The sequence below is a fragment of the Eretmochelys imbricata genome, chromosome 1 (assembly GCF_965152235.1).
Source record: "Eretmochelys imbricata isolate rEreImb1 chromosome 1, rEreImb1.hap1, whole genome shotgun sequence".
NCBI lineage: Eukaryota > Metazoa > Chordata > Testudines > Cheloniidae > Eretmochelys > Eretmochelys imbricata.
The window spans coordinates 272,091,841-272,117,038 of NC_135572.1; the positions used below are offsets into that span (position 1 = coordinate 272,091,841).

Sequence of the window (25,198 nt, forward strand, 5' to 3'; positions counted from 1 at the left end):
AGAACTCTCAAAACCTGTAATGTATGTTTCTAATTAATTTTAAATTACAATTTTTTGCAAAGAACAAAGCAAAGAAACAAATCACAGCATGTCAGAGAAAGAGAGAGAATACAAATCAAACTTTCTGCTCTAGCCTTTTGTTTACAAAATATGTGAGTTAAGGACATTTAATTTTGTGCTATTCCTGTAATGATGTATGAAACTCAGAACGGTATTGAACAAGCCCTCCGTATGCTCACATCACTATCATGTGAATCACTTTAAAGGAAAATAAAATAAAATAGCATAACAAGTCCTATGATTTATAGGCCAACGATCCTGCAAACACTTTTGCATGTATATAGTCCCAATGACCCTAATGGGACTACACACTTACACAAGGTTAATTACATGTGTGTTTATAGGAGCAGGGCCATAATGAAGATACAAAAAGTATAGTAAGAGATACTGTAGATAAACCCCCCTGGAATACTAGAGCCAACTTCTCTTTACTACAGGGTTTAGGGAATTTTCCAAACCAAAATCTGTCAGGATTAGAATTTATTTTAAGATGGGTACTGGATGGCTCCACCAAACTGGTCCAATAGTTACAGGAAATGGCAGTTAAATATTCTTTGATCTTCCCCTATAAAGGTTACTGAAATAAGGTGCATCTACATTGGAAAAGATTTGCCAATATACTTATAGCAGCAAGCCCTCCTAGTGTAGATGCATCTTATTTCAGCAAAAACATTTATTTTATTTTATTTTATTGCCAGTATAATTACATCTCCACTAGGGTTCTTGTGGTATAGAAATGTCATTTAAAAATCACGTCCCTAACTGACATTACTAATCCAGCAAAAGCGTCTCATGTTAACCTGGCCTTTTTCCAGACTGTAGAAATTAGTGATAGTTATGATGATGATGATTTTTGTACTTTGAGCATTTGGAAGTGTATTGGAAATAACCAACTTGGTTCACACAAGCTACCATACATCTGGAGCAGGTACTGTCATACACTACCTACTTGTAGTGGGCTTGAACCAATTACCTACTGGTATATTTCTGTGCCAATGTCCTGAGCCATCAAGGCCCCCATTTTCATGGCTATCTTATGTGCTGCTAAAAAAGAAGTAAGAGCACTCACTCTACCATAAAGAATCAGAAAAGTTAATATAAGCATAACTGGTATGGTCATTGTGACAGCCAGAGAGAACATTAAAAGCCATTCATTTAATTTTACATTTCACCATAGATGTTACTTCAGTTATGGCACGCTGATATTTTTCTGAGGCTGCCTTAAATTCGACCAGATGCTCCTCATAACTTTTAACAATTCCCAGAAGTTGATCCCTCTCAACTGCTCCCAGGATGGCCTGGAGGATCATGTCAATACCTAGCCCAAGAATGGCAACACCAATACCTCCAAGAACAGAAGCACCAATCTGGGCTAGCAGAGTGACCAGCTTATTAACAGCAATAATTATCATATTTGAGCCGATTAGTTTTACAGCTACCATACCAGCAATGGAAGTAGCTTCTCCTAGAACAATCGAAAAAACTTTGTGTGCTATTGCAATTTTCTCCATCTCTGGCTCTTTGATATCATAAAGCTTTTGGTACAGCATTGGCTCCAGCATTTCCTTCATTTCTTTGTCAATCTTCCATACTTCCTGTTGGATCTCACTCATGGCTTGGATGATAATGTCACAGTTTTCCTTGATTGTGCCACCCTTTTCCATCTTAATCTGGGCAATTGTACACCCCAAGTGTGCATTCAGTACTGCAATCAGTTCATCCGTGGCATGGAAATTAACCAACATGCAGTCCAGCAGCTCCTGGTGCAGACGGATCACTTCTTGACGTCTCTTCGGGTTATCTGGGTAGAGGAGGTCACTCAGAGCCATTCTTCAGAGAAGAGCTACAGAGAGAGGAAAAATAAGGTTTGTTACCATCTTTAAAACCCAGAACACTAGAAGGGGACTGGATTGCATTGGGAACTGGGATACAGAGCCTCTAGGTCAGTGATTCACTTTAGACCCAACAAGTCAAATCCAGAGGTGTGACTCAATTTGTCTTGAAGTAGTCTTAAAATGACATAATTTACAACTTCTGTATCTGTCCAACATATACATTACACCACAATAGACTTCCTTAAACTTTTACCTGCTTAGCATTGTGAACTGACATCATCTTTGAATTTAGCCCAATGAATGAATCTGACTGACTGCAAGGGAATTTGAGTAGGTGTAAATCATGCCACCAATGGTCTAGAAGAGAGGAGTGTATCAAAAAAAGCAGCTCACAGATCAGTGTTATCACATGTTTAAGGTAAAGTAGGCCTGTCCTTCCTGTAGCTTATTCCTTCTTCCGGCTCTTTGGTCCATACATTAAACTGACTTGAATCCCTTACGCTTATTCACATATTAGCAAGTTGGTATAAAATAAGTCTAAGGGAATCTGAGAAAGTCGAAGTCAAAACCTTGTTCTACACACAGTTTTTCTATCAGTGTAATAATTTCACATTACCAAAATAGTTATGACAGTAAAACCACTAGTGTGGACACAATTATACTGGTATAAAGGTGCCATGTAGCAGTATAGTTAGGCTTGGCAGGATTGGATAACGATGGATAGATGTTGCTAAACATTTCTTTCAGCTGACGCACTGAAATCAATGAAAAAATAGCCATTGGTAACAGCGCACGTGCAGTTTCCCCTCCCCTACCCCCACCCTGTGGCCCCAGGGATCAGGTGTGATTGGCTCTGTGGCAGTGAAGAAAGCCCTTTGCAGCCCCGCTGTCACAGCCCTGCTGTCACACCAGCTGGAAGTGCTGGGTCTGCGAGTCTCTTCTCTGCCCCAACAGGCCTGCAGCCTTTCCTGCACCTGGCCTCTCCAGGATTCGGGCGTCACAGGTCCTGTAGCAACAAAGGGAGCCCTCTGCAGTCCTGCTATCAGGGTTCCCTGCGCCACTTCAGGGCTGGTGTCAGTAACACCTAATCCCTGCAGTCACACAGTGTGAGGAAGACTGCGGTTCTGGTGGGACAGAGCAGAGTCCCAGCCAGGCCTGCAAGGAGGAGGAGTTGCCCCCAAGCGCCCATCCCCATGCAGGAGCCATTCAGAAGTAGGGTGGCCTCCCCCACACAGCTGAGAGCTCATCCTCCTCTTTGCAGCCCTGGCCAATGGTCTCTGCTCTGCCCTGCCAGGACTACAGCCTTCCCCGCACTTTGCGCCTACTGAGATGGGGTGTCACTGGCCTCACAGCTACCTCATAGAGGTAGCGCTCTGCAGTCCTACTGTCCTGGCCCCACTCACTCACCAGCCAGAAGTGCAGAGGTTATCCGGGGCAGACACTGTTCAGCAGCACCCTGTGGCTTGGGCCTCGTCCTCCTTGCAGGTCCAGGGATCTTTGCTCTGGCTGGCCAGGACCACAGCATCCCTCACACCTTATGCATGGGTGTATTGGGCCCCTCGACTGCACAGGGAGCCCCCTGCAGCCCTGCTGTCAGCACTGCCCTAACCCCAACCCTATCCCCCCTTCATTCCTGTAACTGTAAGAATAAACATTTTTTGAAAAAAATCAAAATCAATATTGTTGAAATTGAAAAAAAAAAAATATTGAATTCTACAGAGCCTAAGAATTCCTGTTCCCAAAGGGGAATAAGTAATCCTGGAATAAGCACCTTTATACCAGTATTAGCCACAGAGGGGAATGTATGGCTTTAACTATACCGGAATATTTAATATGGCACAACTTTTGTGAGTAGCCAAGACCTAACTTATACTACCTTCCACATCACCTAATATATCTCAGTGTATTTTTGCCCTGATATTTAACCTAAATGTTCGCTTTCTTAATTTGATCTCAGTATTCCTGTTTATTTCCCTATCACCATAGAAATTTTCTCCATCCGTCAAATATCTGAAGATGGTTATCTTGTTGCAAATTTAGTTAGAGCATGCCGTTTAGGCACCGTCCATATTAAGGGGTGATGCTTAATTGCACTGCCCTAGTTGGAGCACCAGGAGGCATCCTGCCTCAGAGAAAAAATCTCTCTCTCAACTCCCCCTGGCCACAGGAGAGAAAACATCCACTTCCACACCCTTTTGTGGGTAGCGACCTTCTCTCCATTGTGTGTCAGTCCTGCTCCAGTGCAATTGGTGGGAGTACTATAGCCCCATCTTCTCTCACACTTCTTTTGGGAATGCTGTGTGCCTGGGAAAGTAGGAACTGAGCAGACACTGCTCCCCTGACTGCAAGGTCTGCCATTCTGCCTGAGTGCACAGGCTGCTTGGCCTAACCACCGTAAAGGCTAGGCAGAATCTGGCTCTAGTTATCACTTAACCAAGCTGTAATATATCATTTTAGCTCTTTCAATCTTTCCCTACAGGCTTCCCCCTAATAATTTGTGTTGTCCTTGTCTAAACAGTCTCTAGTTTGTCACTATTTTTCTAGCACTGCCCTAGAAGGGAGTATTATTCCCCTGCCCCAAGACATGTTGCCTTTTTACATGCAGCCTGACACTTCTTGGCCTTTTTTGCTTCTGTGTTACATTAACAAATCATACCTACTATGCGATTCACCTTCATCCCTGGGTGCATAGGTTTTCTGGTTTCTATTTTTGCACTATCCTCCTTCTCATTGACAATCTGGGTTTGAGGTTATTTTTGTGTACTAGCCTGCATTTTTCCACTCATTTTGTTATTGGTGCTTAGATAATACAATGATAGGCACCTCACAAATATCTAAGATATGGTAGCTCAGATAGCTATTTCTAGTACTAGGCTCCTTCATATCATTTGTCTGTCCTTACTAGTTTTTGCAACACTTGCCAATTTAGAATCAGCTGTCACCTACCTGGTGGTACTCCACTAGACGCCACTCCCTTCCTCAGCAGGTTGCATTGTTATATATCATTTTTTGAGTCGCCCTTCAACCAGCCTTCGATCCAAGTGACCGTGTTCAGCCACAAGCCAATTGGAATTTATATAATTAGTAACATTGTGTGGAAAATTTACACTGATCTATGAAAATCCAAATATATTACATCTACTGCATTTCCTTCACACACTTCTTTTGAAGTTCTGTCAAAAAAAAATAAATAGGGCAATCTCTTCAACTCATGCTTCTTTTTCCTTTCAGGATGGAGGAGGTATTGTTCATGTACACTAGGAGTTTGTGATTTTGATGAAAAGCCGTGAACTGAACTGAAACAAAGCCTTGTGAAAGCGGGTATGATTTCTTTTCAATTCTGCCTAAGGAAAACAGAGAACAGGCTTCTTTCTTCCTCAGAGTGGTATTTGGGTCCTTTCCCTCTAATGAGTTCTCTGTTAAAGGTTGTTGGTTAGTACTGTATTGTAGACATTTGGAGAGGATGAAATGTGCTGAATGGAGCACAACTATTGTGAATGTTATTAGTATAATAGAAATTTAAGAAGTGGAAGAGGCCTATTAGTTCATATTCTTTATTGCTGGCCAATCTAGGATTATTTCAGTTTATCCTATTATACCTCCTTTGAACATCATAACCCACTCCCTCTTTGGCATTGACACTTTTCAGATGATGTTATATTACTCCTATAGTCAATATCCAAGCTGTCCATATATATTTATTTAAATCTTTGTGCATACTATAAGTCAGCCTCTGCAGCCCAACATAAATATTTTTAAGGGATTCTACACAGCAAATCATAAAGGCTACCTACCTGCTTTTTAGTCAGAGCTCTGTAATCAGCTGTAGATGTGCAGGACAGTAAATTCTCTTTTCACTGGATTTCTCTGGCTGTTTCTGGTGGAATGTGATGACCTAGGTCTGCAGGGATTGTTGCTACAGTTGGGTCCTGTTGCCTGCCTGGTTTGTAGATTATTTTAGTGTAACACTGCTCTCTGGACGCTATACCCAGCCTCAGCTCATTGTTTCTCTGTCCCCCTTTCAATTTTAAAATTGTTTAGTTTATTTCATGTTGGTAAAACAAATTGATTCACAACCCTAGAACCTGCAGCCTTCTGTTTATGAAAGGAACAGGTACAGTACAAATTCATATGCATCTAACACATGTTCCATCAAAAACATTTCTAACAATATATACTTCATAAACTTGAGTGCCCTGCAAACATAATCACAAACAGCTACGTGTTCTGCTGTAGCTGTAAATCTGTGAATTCCAAAAGAGAAGTCATGGGCAGTCCAACACAAATAGAAGAGTATATACCACCAAATATATGCTTGGTAGTACAAACCTCTGTCACAGCAGGGCAGCCTGTACTCCAACACTAATCCCATTTAAACTCCATGCTGGGAGTCTGACAAAAAGACAGACTCATGGCCGTGCATCACACTTTGGGTAGAGGGACCTCCTGCGTGTCAGATGCAGTCTCCATGGCCACACCAACTGACAGACCCTTCCTCAAGTCAAAATGGATACATTCTGAGAATGACAGGAAAAGCTCTGTTCTACTGCCAGGTGAGGAAAGGTTAATCCATAATTTCCAGTTTGGTTTTCCTCTGAATGACGAGACATTGGTTCAATAGAGAATCAGGCACAAAAATCCTCTTGACATCAGAGTTTTGGGTGTGCAAGAAATCAGCACAGAGAGAGAATTCTAACTACATAAGCACTAATTTTGTGCAACATTCTGATTTCTGTTTTTATTTTAAAGTCTCCCATTCAAGTACTGACCAGGGTCATCTAGTTTAGATTGCAAGACCTGATGATATCACATCCCGAGTGGATGGAGGTGCAGGAATGTGCCTTTTCTTCTCTGACTGATATAGAGATACCATCACCTAAGCTTTGTTCCCTTTAAGCATTCATCCAGTTTGTGCAGGGCTTCCTGCCAAATTCAACTCCTTGATACTACATCCATAAGGTTTCAGAGTAGCAGCCGTGTTAGTCTGTATTCGCAAAAAGAAAAGGAGGACTTGTGGCACCTTGTTAGTCTCTATCGTGCCACAAGTACTCCTTTTCTACATCTGTAAGGTTTCTGGTCAGTGTTAATCCTTCTGTTCTGGAGTCTTCATCCTATAGGTTAGAATGTGATTGGCAATCATTTAACAAGAAATGAACAGTTATTCCTCCATGTACACTAGGAAATACCATATTTGTAAATATTTTAAGATTTGTTTAATATTTTGAAATATTTTCTTTCTTATAAAGACTTGGTAAATCCCACATGCCAGCCACTGATACAGTGCTTGGAATTCTTCTTGGTTTCCATTTTGTTACCAATAGTTCTTAGGTCATTGTTAGAACTTGTATTATCTTGCACAAGAACATAACACATTTCAGGCCTGATTCTGCTCCTACTGAAGTCAATGGAAAAATTGCAACCGATTTAAAAGGAAGCAGAGTTGAGCCCTTCATGAGCAGGAAATACATCCAACAATCCTTCTGCCCTTTTGAGATAGATCTGAATTAGTGCTGGAGAAACCTCATAAAATCGTCATTTCTTTCCAATTCAGATGCTTATCTGAACTGTATTAATCTGAAAATCAGACTGGAAATGTAAAGAGAACAGAGTTTCTTGGGAGATAACTGGTGGTTTCTACTGGAATACAGAACACACAAATGGTCTTTCTCATGGTTTTTCAGAACTTCCACTTACAGCCCAAACCAGTAAATTCAGGGATATCTGACTTTTTTGTTTAAAGAATGTTAATCACAACTCTTTCAGAGCTCTTGAGTTTGGGGAAAAGATTTAGTCTGGCTTGCCCATCACTAATCTTTTTTGCTGACATTTCAAGTGCTAGATCCTCCCCTCTTGTGCACTGAGAAGGGGCTAACAGAGGTGGAGAAACTCTTACCCTTCACCACCGCTGTGCAAGAAGTGGGGCAGAGTTTCTCCCTAGCAGTCAAAAGAATGATAAAATGGAAGTCCAATCAGTGAGTTTGCTTGTGTCTCAGCCTACCAAGAGCTGTGGAATGCTGGCTAAGCAATGTGTACATAACCTTAGTTGAATATCAGGATTACAACATTCAGCAACACGTGCATGCTGAGCAGATGCTCACTACTCCAGAATAAGGAAGAAATAGTGTGCCTGACTCCCAGTCCTGAGCCATTCTGCCCTGTGACTGAAGAATGCCCCTTATGGACCTAGTACCTTTCTGCTTCCTCCACAGAGGACCTTGCTCTAATTTTGTATGGCGCACACAGTATATACATAGGGGAAAAAATGTTACATTTAACCAAAACAATTATAGCTAGTGAGGATGAAGACAGGTATATTATTTCCCAAAGACTTATAGTAAATCTAACAATAAATAGCTAATCTGTTCTTCCTCAAGAGGAATGTTCTCATTCCTACTCTTAATTCCGCATTTCTGCTTACACTTAAAGGGTCAGATTCATTCCTAGTATAAGCATGAAAATCAGTGGAGTTGCACCTGCTTACATCAGTTCTACATTTGACCCAGAAAACAAGACACATGAAATGTAGAGGCTAATGGAGGCTACACTATTTAGGAGGAGTTGTACTGTAGTTCTGACTTGAAAAAAAAAAGTGTACGGTATTATTATTAGAGATTTATAGCTCAGGATACAGGTACTGTACCTCTTAGATTCCTCACCTATGTCTTTTGATTTGTTTTTCAGTGTCAAATCTCTTCTCTGGAAATGTTGTCCATCTTTGGTGCAGAGAGAGATAAACAAAGGGTGCTCGCAGCCAGCCAGACTTTGTATGATTTCATATACATATATGTCTCTTCCACTAATACAATATTTCGAATCCTCAATCAGCACCTTGGCACCAGCTTCCCCATCATTACAGTGAGGGAAAACCTCAGCATTAAGGAGAACCTTCAGCTCCTGATCAGTACTCTGAAAGAGATGCAGGCTGTTGTGGAAATGAAAGACAAAGATGTGCAGCAGAGCATCAGCCACCGTTTATATGCTAAGATGGTTGGGCCCATCACTTCTCGGCAGGAGAAGATTACTGTTGTGAAGGACCTTTATGAAAATTATAAGGGAATCCTAGGAAGTATCGGTGGTCCAATCGCTGCCGTGCTACTGAAACACAGCAATCTCCCTGAGACTGTAGAGTCTGCCGTTCATCATCTAATGACTTCCCCTGCCCTGTCCCTCCAAGTGGCTGACCTTCTCATGAGCCACAATGAAATTGTCAAAATACTCCCAACTGTCACTGAGAACAGCCCTTCCGGGAGTAGGATTCAAGAATCTAGACCTCGCAGTCCATCAACTGCCTTCTCATTTTCCAATTTCTTGCAGGCTGTGCTTTGGGGAAAGGCTTCTACAAACACTCTGAAAATAGCTGCAGACTATCTGGAGGAGGCTGTCAGAGTGCTGAGACCATCTTGTGAATCTTTCCAGTGCATGGTTAAACTGGCTGAGGTCTATATCTCACTGATAACAGACAAGTTGCAGTGATCCATTTTCAGAAATATGCTTCTGTTCCTTCTTTTCTTACAACAAGGGATGTTGCACAAAGAAACAAGAGAAAGTTGCGGCTAATTTCTGATTCCACAATAATTTCTGCAATCACTTTTAGTGTCTAGATTTGAGCATTGCACTAAGGCGTCAAGGTGAAGTCTTCTTGCTTTGTTAATTTAAAAACTTGATCAATAAAAATCAACAGGAAACTAATGTAAACAGGAAAAAAGTCTAAGAATCAAAATGCTGAAACAGTATCTGTTTTAGCAAGTGTGTTTAAACTTTCTGGGCAAGCTTTTTAGATTATTCTGATAGCAACAATTCATTTTGACAGGTCAGGTTATAGTGGCTATCTAACAGGAATTAGCTCATTCAAAATAAGCTATGATAGTACTGGTCACTGGGAGGTTAACCATCATGGTTGGATTTTCATCTGACGACCAACTGGGAATAGTAAATCACTGTGATTTGAGATGAGAAGTAACTAGATAATCTGTGGTAGAGTGAAAAATAATCTTTGTCTACACTACGAAATTAGGTCGAATTTATAGAAGTCAGTTTTGTAGAAAGCGGTTTTATACAGTCGATTGTGTGTGTCCCCACACAAATGCTCTAAGTGCATGTAATCAGCGGAGTGTGTCCACAGTACCGAGGCAACCATCGACTTCCAGAGCATTGCACTGTGGGTAGCTATCCCACAGTTCTTGCAGTCTCCACTGCCCATTTGAATTCTGGGTAGAAATCCCAGTGCCTGATGGGGCTAAAACATTGTCGCGGGTGGTTCTGGGTACATATCGTCAGGCCCCCCTTCCCTTCCTCCTTCCATGAAAGCAAAGACAGACAATCCTTTTGCACCTTTTTTCTTGAGTTACCTGTGCAGACGCCATACCAAAGCAAGCATGGAGCCCGCTCAGCTCACCGTCACCGTATGTCTCCTGGGTGCTGGCAGACGTGGTACTGCATTGCTACACAGCAGCAGTTAATTGCCTTTTGGCAGCAGACAGTGCAGTATGACTGGTAGACGTCGTCGACGTAGTCCAGGGTGCTCTTTTAACTGACCTCGATGAGGTCAGGGGTGCCTGGGCAAACGTGGGAGTGACTTAGCTAGGTCATTTCCCTTTTAAGTTTCGTCTCATGGCGATTCAGTTCTACTGGCAGTGCACTATCTTTTAATCAGCAGCCAGCAGAAGACGATGGCCAGCAGTCATACTGCACTGTCTTCTGCCGAGCACCCAGGAGATGATGATGGCCAGCAGTCGTACTGCACCGTCTGCTGCCAGCAAGATGTATAAAGATAGATGAAGTGGATCAAAACAAGAAATAGACCAGATTTGTTTTGTATTCATTTTCTCCTCCCTCCCTCCATGAAATCAATGGCCTGCTAAACCCAGTTTTGAGTTCTATCCTTGAGGTTTTGAGTTCTATCCTTGAGGGGGCCATTCTGTTTCTCGCAAAGCCACCCCCTTTGTTGATTTTAATTCCTTGTAGGCCAACCCTGTAAGCCATGTTGTCAGTTGCCCATCCCTCCACCAGAGCAATGGCAAACAATCGTTTCGTGCCCTTTTCCCTGGATTGCCCAAGCAGGAGCAGATGCCATCGTACAGCAAGCATGGAGCCCGTTCAGCTCACTCCAGCAGTTATGACCATTGTAAACACCTTGCGCATTATCGTGTATGTGTATGCAGAACCACCACCTGAAAAACCAGGCGAGGAGGCGATGGCAGCGCGGTGATGAGGACATGAACACACTTTTCTCTAAAACCGCGTTCCCCCGCAATTTGGAGATCATGGTGTTAATGGGGCAGGCTCATGCCGTGGAACGCCGATTCTGGGCCCAGGAAACAAGCACAGAGTGGTGGGACCGTATAGTGTTGCAGGTCTGGGATGATTCCCAGTGGCTCCGAAACTTTCGCATGTGTAAGGGCACTTTCATGAAACTTTGTGACTTGCTTTCCCCTGCCCTGAAGCACAAGAATACCAAGATGAGAGCAGCCCTTACAGTTCACAAACAAGTGGCAATAGCTCTGTGGAAGCTTGCAACGCCAGACAGCTACCGGTCAGTCGGTAGTCAATTTGAAGTGGGCAAATCTACTGTGGGGGTTGCTGTGATGCAAGTAGCCAGTGCAATCATTGAGCTGCTGCTATCAAAGGTAGTGACTCTGGAAAATGTGCAGGTCATATTAGATGGCTTTGCTGCAATGGGATTCCCTAACTGTGGTGGGGCTATAGACGGAATGCATATCCCTATCTTGGGACCGGATCACCAGGGCAGGCAGTACATAAACTGCAAGGGGTACTTTTCAGTGGTGCTGCAAGCACTGGTGGATCACAAGGGACGTTTCACCAACATCAACGTGGGATGGCCGGGAAAGGTTCATGACGCTCGCATCTTCAGGAACTCTGGTCTGTTTAAACAGCTGCAGGAAGGGATTTACTTCACAGACCAGAAAATAACTGTTGGGGATGTTGAAATGCCTTTAGTTATCCTTGGGGACCCAGCCTACCCCTTAATGCCCTGGCTCATGAAGCTGTACACAGGCACCCTGGACCGTAGTCAGGAGCTGTTCAACTATAGGCTGAGCAAGTGCAGAATGGTGGTAGAGTGTGCATTTGGATGTTTAAAGGGTCACTGGCGCAGTTTACTGACTCGCTCAGACCTCAGCGTAACCAACATTCCCATTGTTATTGTTGCTTGCTGTGTGCTCCACAATCTCTGTGAGAGTAAGAAGGAGACGTTTATGGTAGGGTGGGAGGTTGATGCAAATCGCCTGGCCGCTGAATACGCACAGCCAGACACCAGGGCAGTTCGAAGAGCACAGCAGGAAGTGGTACGCATCAGAGAAGCTTTGAAAACCAGTTTCATGACTGGCCAGGGTACTGTGTGACACTTCTGTTTGTTTCTCCTTAATGAAACCCGCCCCCTTGGTTGCCTCTAAATTCTCTGTAAGCCATCTGCCCTCCCCCCTTCGATCACAGCTTGCTTGCAAAGGAAATAAAGTCACTATCATTTAAAAAACATGTATTCTTTATTAATAGATTATAAAAATAGGGAGATAACTCACAAGGTAGCCCGGGTGGGGTGTGGGAAGAGGGTAGGAGGGAAGGAAAAGGCCACTTTAAAACTTGTTGAATGCCAGCCTTCTGTTGCTTGGGCTGTCCACTGGGGTGGAGTGGTTGGGTGCCCAGAGCCTCCCACCCCGCGTTCTTGGGCGTCTGGGTGAGGAGCCTATGGAACTTGGGAAGGAGGGAGGGCAGTTAAACAGGGGCTGCAGTGGCAGTCTGTGATCCTGCTGCCGTTCATGAACCTCCACCAGACGCCAGAGCATGTCCATTTGATCCCACAGTATCCCCAACGTTTCCTCATGCCTCCTCTGATCTTCCTGCCGCTACCTCTCCTCACGTTCATCGGCCACCATCCTGTATTCTGCTATTGTGTCCCTCCACACAGCTCTGTCAGTGCCGGACGACTGCATGAGCTCAGAGAACATGTCATCACGTGTGCGTTTTTTTCACCGCCTTATCTGAGATAGCCTCTGGGATGGAGGAGGGAGGCTTGAAACATTTGCAGCTGCTGGAGGAAAAAAAGGGAGTGAAGTATTTTAAAAGATACATTTTACAGAACAATGGCTATACTCTTTCACAGTGAACAACGCTATTCACATTACGTAGCACATGTGATTTTGGTACACAGTCGCATTTTGCATCTTGTATTGAGTGCCTGTGGCTTTGGTGTTAGAGATCACACACGCAGGGCCGGGCAACAGAATTTGGCTTGGAGGCGGCCATGGTAAGCCATAGTCTTTTGGCTTCTGCAACCTTCATAACAGCAGAACCTTTCCCATACCAAGCAAAGCCTGTTGAGTTTGCCATTTAGTGCTGCAGTTTTCTTGTTAACGTGCAGCAGCAGAAACCAAACTAACCTCCTCCCCCCATCCAATTCTCTGGGATGATCGCTTTTCCCCTCCCCCCTCTGCCTGGCTGGTATCAGGGAAGATCCCTGCTAGCCAAACGCGAACAGCTCAGTGCCAATGCGCCCCCCCCCCCCCCACCGCGTGGCTAACTGCGGGGAGGATTTCTTTTCAGCCACAGGCAAACAGCTCAGTAGGAATGGGCATCTCTGAATGCCCCTTAATCAAATTCCCCTATATCAACCACGTTACCGTGAACGATATCACTCTCCTGAGGATAACACAGAGAGGTAAAGAACGGATGTTGCTTGAATACCAGCAAACACTGGGACCATACGCTGCCAGGCTTTGTCATGCAATGATACCAGATTACTTGCAACTAGCATGGCGTGGTAAAGTGTCCTACCATGGAGGACGGAATAAGGCTGCTCTCCCCAGAAACCTTCTGCAAAGGCTTTTAGAGTACCTCCAGGAGAGCTTCATGGAGATGTCCCTGGAGGATTTCTGCTCCATCCCCAGACACGTTAACAGACTTTTCCAGTAGCAGTACTGGCCACGAATGCATCCCAAGTCCTCAGGGCTACTTAATCATTAAAAAACGCTTGCTTTTATAACATGTATTATATTTTAAAAGGTACACTCACCAGAGGTCCCTTCTCTAGCTTCGTTGGGTTGGGAGGGTATTTCAGTCAGGGTGATAAAAAGATCCTGGCTGTCGGGGAGAATGGTGTGCTGTGTGCTTTCCCCAAGCTCGTCCTCCTCCTCCTCATCTTCCCCATCCGCAAAATCCTCAGCCATGGCGGAGAGCACCCCATCATCGGAGTCCATGGACGGGGTGGGGTAGTGGTGGCGGCCCCCCCAGAATTGCATGCAGCTCAGCATAGAAGCAGCATGTCTGGGGCTCTGTCCCAGAGCATCCATTTGATTCTTTGGTTTTCTGGTACGCTTGTCTGAGCTCCTTAAGTTTCATGTGGCACTGTGTTGCGTCCCTGATGTAGCCTCTGTCCCTCATGGCCTCTGAGATTTTTTGTAATGTTTTGGCATTTCGTCTTTTGCAGCGTAGTTCTGATAGCACGGATTCCTCTCCCCATACAGCGATCAGATCCAGTACCTCCCGTTCGGTCCATGCTGGAGCTCTTTTTCGATTCTGAGACTGCATGGTCTCCTGTACTGATGAGCTCACCTGGCCAAACAGGAAATGAGATTCGAAAGTTCCCTGGGCTTTTCCTGTACACCTGGCCAGTGCATCCGAGTTCAGAGTGCTGTCCAGAGCGGTCACAATGGTGCACTGTGGGATAGCTTCCGGAGGCCAATACCTTCGAATTGCATCCACACTAACCCTAATTCAAAAAGGCGATGTTGATTTCAACGCTAATCCCCTCGTAGGGGAGGAGTATAGAAATCGATTTTAAGAGCCCTTTATGTCGAAAAAATGGCTTCGTTGTGTGGACAGGTGCAGGGTTAATTCGGATTTAACGCTGCTAAATCCGACATAAACTCGTAGTGTAGACCAGGCCTTAGAGTCTGCCACAGGCTTTGTGTGCAACTTTTGGGCAATTCATTTAATCTCTTTTTGCTTCAGGTTCTCTGTGAAATTGGCATATTCTCTCCCCACCATAAAGGAGCATTGTGAGGCTACATTCATGAATGAATGTTTACCACCCTGAGATTCTTGGATGGAAGATGCTGTATAAGTGCAAGTGTTATTATGGGGACGAAACCTTTGTGATGGGGCAAGTAAACCAGAGAAACATAACTGATGGAAGGGATTTGTGGAAGCTTTTCCATATTTCATGCCTACGTATGACCTCAGAAACTAATTTGTTTTCTGTAACTCTCTTCTGAAGTCAAAATAAAACCTAAAAGAGACTTTGCTGCCTTTGAAGTGTGTAATGCCTGGTCTGGAGGAATAACATGGTGGCCAGGTTTAGAAAGAGTCTAGCAAAGCAGACCTGATGAGGAGTTCATTGAGCAAACTGAAGGAAGAACCTGGCGAGGGGATTTAGGGGAAGGATTCAACAGGGTGAGCTAAAGAAGGGGCACAGCTGATGGGCTGGAGGAAAGGCATATTGAACAGGTTAGTGGAAGAATACATCACCTGAGATGCACGAGGAAAATTTAAAGGCAGAGAAAAGGTGATGCACAGCTGTTAAAATGGAGGAAGGGTGTAGCAAGTGAGCTGAAACAGAAGTGAATCACCTAGACAGTTTGGGGAGAATCCCAGCTGTGGTGCTGGGGAAGATCTGTGATAGGAAAGGACACTGCAGGGTGGATTGGAGGAGGGATTTGACTGCATAGTTTAGGAACAAAACTAATTATTGGCTCAGTTGAACAGGAGATAGAGTGAGGTAGGTTGAGGGAGGATTTACTTGCTGAACTGCTGAAAGACCCAATGTGTTGGGCTATAGAAGGAGCAAAATGACTAGACTGGACATGGGCATAGTGGTGTGCGCTGGAGAAGGGCACCTGCCAGCCACTTGACTTCAAAGAGAATAAAAAATAGAATTTAGTTCTTGTGTAGTGCTGTTCATCCACAGATTGCAGAAAGCTTTTCTCCTCAACTTCTTCTTTATATTCAGCTGTTCATCGATCAGCAGTTTGTGGGGAGCCAAAGGGCTAGGCCCTTTTAAGTTCAAGTCTATAATATAGACAACTAGCTCTGTGCATAGTGCATAGGTCAGGGGGATGGTGCATAGAATATGGAACTTCTTGCCTTTTGATCACCAGTTCCATGCCAGCTCAGGTTGATAGTTACTGGCTGAAAATTGTTGCCACCTGATGGCTATTTGTAGCCTATATAGAATGTGCTAGTGAATCTCAATTCAGTACTTGGTGGTCAGATGTCTACATTACACAACTAAATTATCACAATTTATCATCTGGTTGGTAGTCTCAGCTCAGTCCAAGGACAAAATGGGACAGAGGCTAAAAAACAATTTCATCTCCAAGATGTGGTCCCTCCAGCCATATTGGAGGGAGGCAGTATGAGAGGGAAATTTGCATTAACATGCTATAGCTATTGTGGGATTGGAGGATTTCAGGATTACTGCCTTGGTGCCTTGCAGGAATGCTAATTAACCTTTAAAAGTTAGGAAAGAACATAGTTAAACTGGGAAGGAGAATTCAGTATGGGATGTGAATTCTATCACTGATATTACACATTGAAAAACAGAGCAATAGAAATATATATATGTATTTAATAACATCAACCTCTCTTTAAAATGGACACAACCCAATAGTCTCTACAATTTCTGTAAATTCCCTTTGTGGGAATTTGCAGGTATTTTCTTAATGGCCACCAGAGGGTGGTATTACTACTAACTCAAGAGAACCTACCGAGACCTGCAAAAGAAATGCTAATACAAATAGTGAAAAGAAAAGGAGGACTTGTGGCACCTTAACGACTAACCAATTTATTTGAGCATGAGCTTTCGTGAGCTACTTATGAAGTGAGTTGTAGCTCACGAAAGCTCATGCTCAAATAAATTGGTTAGTCTCTAAAGTGCCACAAGTCCTCCTGTTCTTTTTGCGAATACAGACTAACACGGCTGCTACTCTGAATACAAATAGTGGTTCAAGAGTTCCTACTGTATGGTTGTACCCAAAGCCCTGCAGACTAGGTACCTAAATTGACTGGAGTCTTTGCCATGCTCTTCAGCATGCACACAGACCTATTATCTTCCTACTTTGAATGAGGGATGTAAAAGTTTAACTGGTTAACCAGTTAACCAATAAGTACAGTCTTATCGGTTTCAGTTAACGATTAAACTCCTCTGCCCTCCAAGCCAGGGGTCCCGGCTCCCAGCCATGCACACAGGGTCGATCCCAGGTGCGAGGCAAAAGCTGGGACCCTGGGAGTGGGGAGGCAGCAGAGGCACAGGGCTGGCAGTCGGGACCCCAGGGAGGCAGCGAAGTCCCGGTCCCAGGACCGGTGGCAGTGGAGTGCCAGGCACGGGGCCAGCAGCAGGCAGAATGCCAATCCCGGGGCTGGCATGCAGGATGCCGGGCCCAGGGAGGCAGCAGAGCCCCACGCCCAGGCCGACAGCCGGATCCCGGGTGCAGGCAGCAGCGAAGCCCCGCATAAAACGTGGGGGTGCTGCAGCACCCCCCCCACCCTACCTCTAGTTCCCTATGTGAACTCCTTAACAGTTAACCATTTAACTGATAGAATTTTAATAGGTTAAAAGGTTACTATTTTTAAACCCTATTTACACCCCTACTTTGAATGTACACCTAGGAGCCTGATTTTGCTAGGGATTAAACGCCTCCTTTGAAATTCTGAGCACCCTTAACTCATTGAAGTCAGGGGAGTTAGAGGGAAAATTGCAGGAGGTGTTCAGCACCTTGTAGCATCAGTCACATCTGTGGCTGGTTACTGTAAATCCCTCGCACCCATAACTCATTCCTTTTTACACAGCACATGAATCCTTCTGTGATCAGGGAAAGAGTCACTGTCTGGTGGAGTAGAAGAAAGCACTGATCACACAAGAAAGAAAGGCAGTGACTGGAGGAGTGTGGATACAGCTCTTGCTGCTTGAAGCTGCAAAAGAATCAAAAGATTTGTTCTTTAGAAATTCAGCCCAGAGCTTCAATGCACATCTTAACATAGCTCCTTCCTAGAACTGGCATTTCCTCATAAAATATTTTAAATGAATAAACACACTCATTCTGCTGAACAGGTTCAGATTATAAAAACCAAACAACAACAAAACCAAATATTTGCCCAGAATTCATAACATATAATCCAAACTTATTCCTTCCTCAAGTTTGACTGTATTGGTAATTGGAATAATAGCACAACATAAATCTCAGCTCAGTCTTGGCTGTTTCTAAGGTTTCCCTGCAGAGACCTCTCTGTCCAAGACTCTAATTCTGTCCAGAGAATCTCTTCACCTCCTTTGTATCCTGGTGGAGTTAAACCTCACCTGCCACAATGAGTAAGTAGAATTTACTCATCGGATTTATGCAGAATTCTAACACAGTTAATAAAAATCTGCCACCTTGTTACAGAACTATATTAAAGTAAAAAATCTCAAAACCCACTTACTCAATCAGCATTTCCAGAATACACTCTAATTGACAATAAGATTTAGCCCTAAAAATGTGACAGATTTTTGGTTTTGTTGGCGTTTCAATAGGAATCAAAATCAGACTTACAATGGCATTGTGAATGCAACTTTAACTACTGAGAAACCTTCGCCTCGCCATTCTACACTACATGCGCCTGCTGAGCTGGGACTAAAATTCTGGTCCTATACCTCCAAAAACACAGGCCTGTATCATTGCAGCTAAACAAAGACTGGTTTCACATGCCAATTACAGAAGGCAACATACACACTGTGCCCAGTATATATATATAATGGAAGCTGGTTGCAACTTGAACTATGAAAAGGCCACTCTCTCTGCAGATTGCTGCCTTTTTTGGTGTCTGCCCTACAACAGTCCTGAAAGGACTTAGCAAGGAATGTTTATGACCCTTCTTATTGACTGAGATCTGCACTGGAGCAGCAACTTGCTGCTGTGCTGTCAACTTCATGAACAGAAGCAGTCTGTGCTTCAAGTCTACCTACTATTTTGTCTTAGTACTAGGCAGTTGCTTTCATTTTCTGAATGGTGTTCTGTGCTCAAAGGTTGCATTGACCATTATTGTCCTGGGACGAAAACTAAGAGCCCACTGAATAAGTACGTTGCACATCACTCTCCAATAAGGTAAGGAACCACAGCCTGCTCCAGCCAGGACTTCCGATCCACATGCAAGTTTTCCAGCTGTTTGTCAATTAAATGTCATCCAGACTGTAATTCTTATAACCCCTCCAAAACCTCTGACTGTTGCTAACTCTGTTTAATCTTCACCACTGTTAGCAACATTGGGACCCCAGTTGTAGATGGCTCTGCAGTTCTGGCAGCTATTTCCAGCATCATGCTGGGATTTTGCCAAGGGAATGTAGGTGGGAGTAATGGAAGCGTGGAAGGAAGGGCACCTGGTTAGACTCAGGTTCCTTAGCAAGCAGTCTCTGTTAGAACTTTAACCTATACACTACAAAATGTCCGCTTTCATCCCTCCACCAACACCACCTTTCATAGCAGCCAGAAAACACATGACAGTGCACACTCAATCATAGGACACTCCTGGCTTCCTCTGCCCAGGGAAGACATTAGGCCTGAAACATGAGATGTGGTGCAGCAGGGTGAGCTGTCAGGGGTGCCTGTCAAGACCACCCTGGGTCTCCATTATGAGAGTTTCTACATACAGTACCTTTCAGGAGCTGGCAGTTGTATTGGCTGTAATTTCCCACAGAGAACAGATAGAGGTGGTTACCACTTGGTGTTCGGCTGAAGTTTCTGACCTGGAATATCTCATAGGGTGGGATGAGGACCTCCCTCTCATAGAAGTAGTGGGAGAAGTGTTCCACAACTGCCCCTAAGCAAGTCTTCATGGTGAATATTGTTTCATTCCCAAATCTCTGTGCTTCCTTCCGGAGGAGTGAAGTAGAGGTGAAGCGGCCAAACCGCACTTTGGTGCCCAACTCAGCCTCAAAATACAGGCCTTTTACCCCCCGGTGCACCTGGTAACACTTTTTTCTTGTGATGCCACTCTTCCATCTCCTCACCAATTGGATGGCTGTAGTCAGGTAGAAGTGGAGGTATTTGAAAGGGAAGCTGTGTGTGTAGTGCTCTGGGGATCTCCCAGCTCTGGAGACAGCCCAGTTCAAATCAGAGTGCAGCGAGGTGTTCATGGTGTAAGCCATGAGGGCTACGGCGTGATTCTCCTGCATCTCCCTCAGCAGAGCCATTGGCTTTTTTGACCAGACCAGCTTTGCTTTCTCCCAGATGCTGGAATAGTTCTTATTATTACCCAATTCCTTTTGGAAATAGTCTCCTCGGTCCAGTTCTTCCATTACCTGCTCACAGCAACCCTGGTACTGGTCATCAAAGGAATCTGGTGCCATATCCATGAGAATGTGGGACACGGCCTGCAACATAAAGGTAATACATGTTTATCCTCAAGAATGGGACCCTGTTAGTTTGTGTGTATATGTATGTCAATAAATCAGATTGTCTCTACTGTTTTTGTCCTGCTACAGAGATCCCAGAGTGCACGGTGGTGCATTAGAAGCTCACAGCACAGTGAGCTTGTCAACAGCTTGTCATTTTGAGCTTGTCAACAGCACATATGCAACCTTGCACATTTTTGTACCAGTTTCCCTGTGAGAGAATATTGACCAAGATACTACCATTGTTTCACTTCATGAAGCTCAATATTGGAGGCCTAAGGAGTGTTCATAGGTTAGGCTGGGAATGCATGCAATAGCCAGAGGATATGAGGTTAGGACACAGTGACAGGGCTGAAGAAAGGAACATTCACTTGGTCTCAGATAGATTTGGGGTCTAGGAGGTGGTAGAATACTCACTTAGGTTCTAGACAGACTCAGAAACTTGCAGTGAGGGGCTACTCAGCTCAGAGCTATGGCTCTGAGGTTGCCTTTCACATTGTGTTCCCTGCATTGGGTGCAGTGAGGACATTACTCATGAGGCTTTCTGCATGTTGCCAGTTCAAATGCACAAAGACCCACGTGCAGCAATTTATCTCAGCTCTGACAAGTGGAAGAAGCCCCCTTAATGAACAAAAGTAACTATATCTCCAGTGTCTCCACTCCCTTTTAATGAGAAAGGTAGGTAGGTGGATGAAGGTAGTCGGGTGGACCACCGGTAGCCTAACTCTGCCTGGCAAGTGCTTCAGTAGCAAGTGTAGGAACCTGTAAAGCAATATGTTAATTGTGCAATGCTGTGGGAGTGCACTAGAGAGGTGAATTTATTCCTGATGCCCTGCTTGGAGCTAGCTGCAATTTTTTTTTTTTGTCAAAACAGTTGTCTGTTGGAGAATGCCCTTTCACCAAAACTGAAATTGTTCACAAAATCATATTGATTTCAATGACATTTTGTTGAGTGAAAAAATTAGAAAAAATGTTTTGAAAATGTCAAAATGGAACATTTTGACATTTTCAGAATGGTAACTTTTTATTTTTCATGTCAAAATTTACTTTATTTTGTATTTTAAATTTTAAAAAGCGTTGAAATTGAAACAAAATGCTTTGATTGAACCAAAACAAAGAGGTATTTTTGTTCTGGAATTTCATGATGTGAAAAATGTTGAAATTTTGGCTTTTTGTCCTGGCTCAGGACAAAACAAATATCAAAATTTCATGATTTTTCATAGCATGAAAATCAATTTTTCAGCCAGCTCTAGCCCTGTTACATTAAAGTAGATGTTCTATCTGCAGGGCTTTTTACATAATGTGGGATAAAAACAGTCCCATAGCAAATTATTAACAAAATATCTTCCACATCTTACAAATCCTAAACCACATGAACAGTCTGTACTCATATTATTCATCCTAATGGAGCTGGTTGGACTAATCATGCAAGCTAACACTTGAGAATGATTAGGTTGTTGGTGTGCTGAGATCACTGCCTATCATGCTGATCAATATTAGAATCATAGAATCGTAGAGTTGTAAGAGACCTCAGGAGGTCATCTAGTCCAACCCCCTGCTCAAAGCAGGACCAACACCAACTGAATCATCCCAGCCAGGGCTTTGTCAAGCTAGGCCTTAAAAACCTCTAAGGATGGAGATTCCACCACCTCCCTAGGTAACCCATTCCAGTGCTTCACCACCCTCCTAGCGAAAAAGTTTTTCCTAATATCCAACCCAGAGCTGTCCTTATCCATATGCAAAGTACACAGCTGCGTAGGGCACCAGGAGATTTGGGGCACCACATTTCCTGGTACGCTGTGCAACTGCACGCTGCTCCAGCCCCTGCTCCACCTCTTCCCACCCCTGCTCCACCCCAGTCCTGTCCCCACTCCACCCCTGACCCAAAGCCCCCATCCCTGCTCCGCCCTGCCCCGACTCTTCCCACCCCCGCCCCGCCCCTTCCCACCCGGTTTGGCCCCAGCCCCACCCCCACTCCCCTGAGGAGTGCAGTAGGGCTGGGCCTGCACTTACCGGCAGCAGGAAGTGCCGCGGTCTAGCCCCAGCCACGCCGCTGGTGAGTGCTGGGGGGTGGTTCCCCCCTGTTCCCCAAGCCAGCCCCTCCCCCCGGGGCAGCCTGGGGCCAGCCCCCCCCCTCCCCCCCCAGAGGCCTCCCCCCCAGCAGGGGGGGCTGCATAGGGCCCTAGAATAGCTTGGGATGCCCTGATCCAACCTAGACCTCCCCCACTGCAACTTGAGACCATTGCTCCTTGTTCTGTCATCTGCTACCACTGAGAACAGCCTGGCTCCATCCTCTTTGGAACCCCCCTTCAGGGAGTTGAAGGCTGCTATCAAATCCCCCATCACTTTTCTCTTCCGCAGACTAAATAAGCCCAGTTCCCTCAGACTCTCCTCATAAGTCATGTGAACCAGCCCCCTGATAATTTCCATTGCCCTCCGCCAGACTCTCTCCAATTTGTCCACATCCTTTCTGTAGTGGGGCCCAAAACTGGACACAATACTCCAGATGCAGGTTCACCAATGCCAAATAGAGGGGAATAATTGCTTCCCTCAATCTGCTGGCAGTGCTCCTACTAATGCAGCCCAATATGCCGTTAGGGCTTCTTGGCAACAAGGGCGCACTGCTGACTCATAGCCAGCTTCTCGTCCACTGTCACCCCTGGGTCCTTTTCTGCAGAACTGCCACTTAGCCAGTCAGTCTCCAACCTGTAGCGGTGCATGGGATTCTTCCATCCTCAGTGCAGGACTCTGCACTTGTCCTTGTTGAACTTCATCAGATTTCTTCTGGCCCAATCCTCCAATTTGTCTAGGCCACCCTGAACCCTATCCCTACCCTCCAGCATATCTGCCTCTAGATACTGGGGTCTCTAGTCCTTTAACCTTCTCTTCTAATGTGGAGATCAGCTTGCACTTCATACAGAAAAAGTTGCTTCTATCCTCTGGGAGAAAGACAAACATGGCACATCCTGTGCAGATCACAACAGCTGATCACTCACTATCCATATTGTCTTCCTTCTAAGAGCCTCTTTGATGTTGTATTTACTGCTCACAGAAGCTTGAAAGGCAAAAACCTCTGTGGGAACTGCCCCCAGGCAAACTCCCTCTGTTTGCCTCTCCTCCGTTCCCCGCTGGTACAGATTGTGTACAATGGTTCAGCAATATTGTGTCATTGTTTCCATTTACTCCCGGTCTGTATCTATCTGTTATCTCTTGTCTTAGATTGTAAACTCTTTAAGGCAGGGACTGCCTTTTTGTTCTGTGTTTATACAGCGCCTAGCACAATGGGGTCTTAGTCTGTGGCTGGGGCTCCTAGGCGCTACGATATACAATATACTATATACATTATAACTGGGCCCTATAACAGAAAATAATATCTAGTGTATTCTGTTTGTGTGGTTGTACAGCTGATTAACTAAAAGAAAAGGAGGACTTGTGGCACCATAGCGACTAACCAATTTATTTGAGCATAAGCTTTCATGAGCTACAGCTCACTTCATCGGATGCATCGGAGCTGTAGCTCACGAAAGCTTATGCTCAAATAAATTGGTTAGTCTCTAAGGTGCCACAAGTCTTCCTGTTCTTTTTGTGAATACAGACTAACACAGCTGTTACTCTGAAAGCTGATTAACTGTTGATAGTGGTTCTTATCCCTGAAAACCTTCTGTAATCATACATCAATATAATGCATGTGATAATATAATTGATTGCTCTTTTCACTGTTGGGTTTTTAAGTGGGCTTTGGCTAAACATCATATCCAGTTATTTGATATTTGGCTGACTACAAGTAGACACTCAGTTCACCATGAACATTCATCCTCACCCCTCACTTGGAAAAGGGCCCCTAAGTGAATGCACTGACTGGGCCAGTGGAATTAACAGCATGGACCTCACTGTTTTGGGACACAACTTCTCTACCCAGAGTATCTTAAATATTTTTTGGGAGAATCCCAAACTCAGTCATATGGGATGGAGAAATTACCAAGAACATCTCTGTACCATCTAAGAAAGATTGTACTGATTGGCCATTTCCTTGATGTTCAACCACAAACATTCCCTGGGAAAACGTGACTTGAAAACGGAGGGCATTTCTAACAATGCAATCAGAAGGGTTAGAGAAGGTGAGAAATGGTACACAGCAAGTGAAAGCAAAGTAGTTCTCATGCTAAGCTTGATTCAAAGCCCACTGAAGAGAATGGAAATACAGCCATCATCCACAATGGGCTTTGGAGCAGCCACTCTCTGAGCAACTTCACAGCTTCAAATAAAGTACAACCTTTTCACCTCTCGTCAGCCTCAGCAGGGAGAAGATCAGCAACAGCAGGAAGCTCAGTAGATCAGCTGTCATCCCAGAGTCCACAGGAGATCTTCTACAGGACGTTGAACTCCCACAGAGCCAGAAGAGGGGGCTGCCCTCTCTTTCTTATGGATGTTTTGCTCTTTTCTCTTTTAATGTCATAAATTGAATTCCAACAAATCTGCAGTGTGAAATTTACACTCAGATATGAGTCAATATTCTTTCTTTTCCTTTCCCAGAGCTGGGATCACTCATCGGACACAGGCGGCAGTTTGGAGGACAGTAATTTAGAACCAAGGCGAGAACATATCGGAAGTAATAGCTCCAAATTTAAAATAAATTTTGTAAAAATGATATCCAAAAGAAATGGTCTAGGTCTTTTAAATGACAGTTTCTCCTCTACTCCAGTCCCAATCGCTATGCATTCACTTGGTCTTTATCAGTTCACGTAATGTTGAGATTTCCTATAGTCTTTTCTCTTTTCCTTCTGGCTCATGAAGGTTCCTTATGCCAGGCCCTGTTCAAATCCCGTTAATAGTCCCAAGAGAGAGAAGACTCAGACCTATGAGGCACCCAAGACAGCTCTCTTCTGTGCATTTACATGACAAGATGAGGTTGAGTGAAATAAAC

The 25,198-nt window shown here is 44.4% G+C and overlaps 2 protein-coding genes across 4 annotated transcripts; both read right to left on the bottom strand.

The window, feature by feature from the left end:
* Window positions 1-1,889, bottom strand: SMCO3 (single-pass membrane protein with coiled-coil domains 3). The gene has a single exon (XM_077831522.1). It carries the CDS (start codon window positions 1,887-1,889, stop codon window positions 1,212-1,214), a length of 678 nt encoding a protein of 225 aa, XP_077687648.1. The 3' UTR covers window positions 1-1,211.
* On the bottom strand, window positions 1,781-25,198 carry ART4 (ADP-ribosyltransferase 4 (inactive) (Dombrock blood group)). 3 transcript variants are annotated; one of them, XM_077831500.1, is made up of 3 exons: window positions 24,548-25,198; window positions 19,536-20,253; window positions 1,781-1,903 (listed from the first exon to the last, which is right to left on the bottom strand). In XM_077831500.1, exons 1-3 carry the CDS (start codon window positions 24,617-24,619, stop codon window positions 1,893-1,895), a joined length of 801 nt encoding a protein of 266 aa, XP_077687626.1. In that variant the 5' UTR covers window positions 24,620-25,198; the 3' UTR covers window positions 1,781-1,892. The 3 variants fall into 3 exon arrangements, with proteins under 3 accessions (XP_077687626.1, XP_077687635.1, XP_077687617.1); XM_077831509.1 differs by lacking the exon at window positions 1,781-1,903 and adding an exon at window positions 16,743-17,819 and having other exon boundaries at window positions 24,556-25,198; XM_077831491.1 differs by lacking the exon at window positions 1,781-1,903 and adding an exon at window positions 16,743-17,819.

What these genes read in the sequence shown, in the direction of transcription:
- SMCO3 (XM_077831522.1), bottom strand. Translation starts at nt 1,889, where the DNA reads ATGGCTCTGAGTGACCTCCTCTACCCAGATAACCCGAAGAGACGTCAA.
- ART4 (XM_077831491.1), bottom strand. Translation starts at nt 24,619, where the DNA reads ATGACAGCTGATCTACTGAGCTTCCTGCTGTTGCTGATCTTCTCCCTG. An exon ending in GGCTGACGAGAGGTGAAAAG is followed by an intron (nt 20,254 to 24,547) that starts GTTGTACTTTAT and finishes TTTATGTTGCAG; the next exon opens with GCCGTGTCCCACATTCTCAT. An exon ending in CAACTGCCAGCTCCTGAAAG is followed by an intron (nt 17,820 to 19,535) that starts GTACTGTATGTA and finishes ATTCTTTTGCAG; the next exon opens with CTTCAAGCAGCAAGAGCTGT.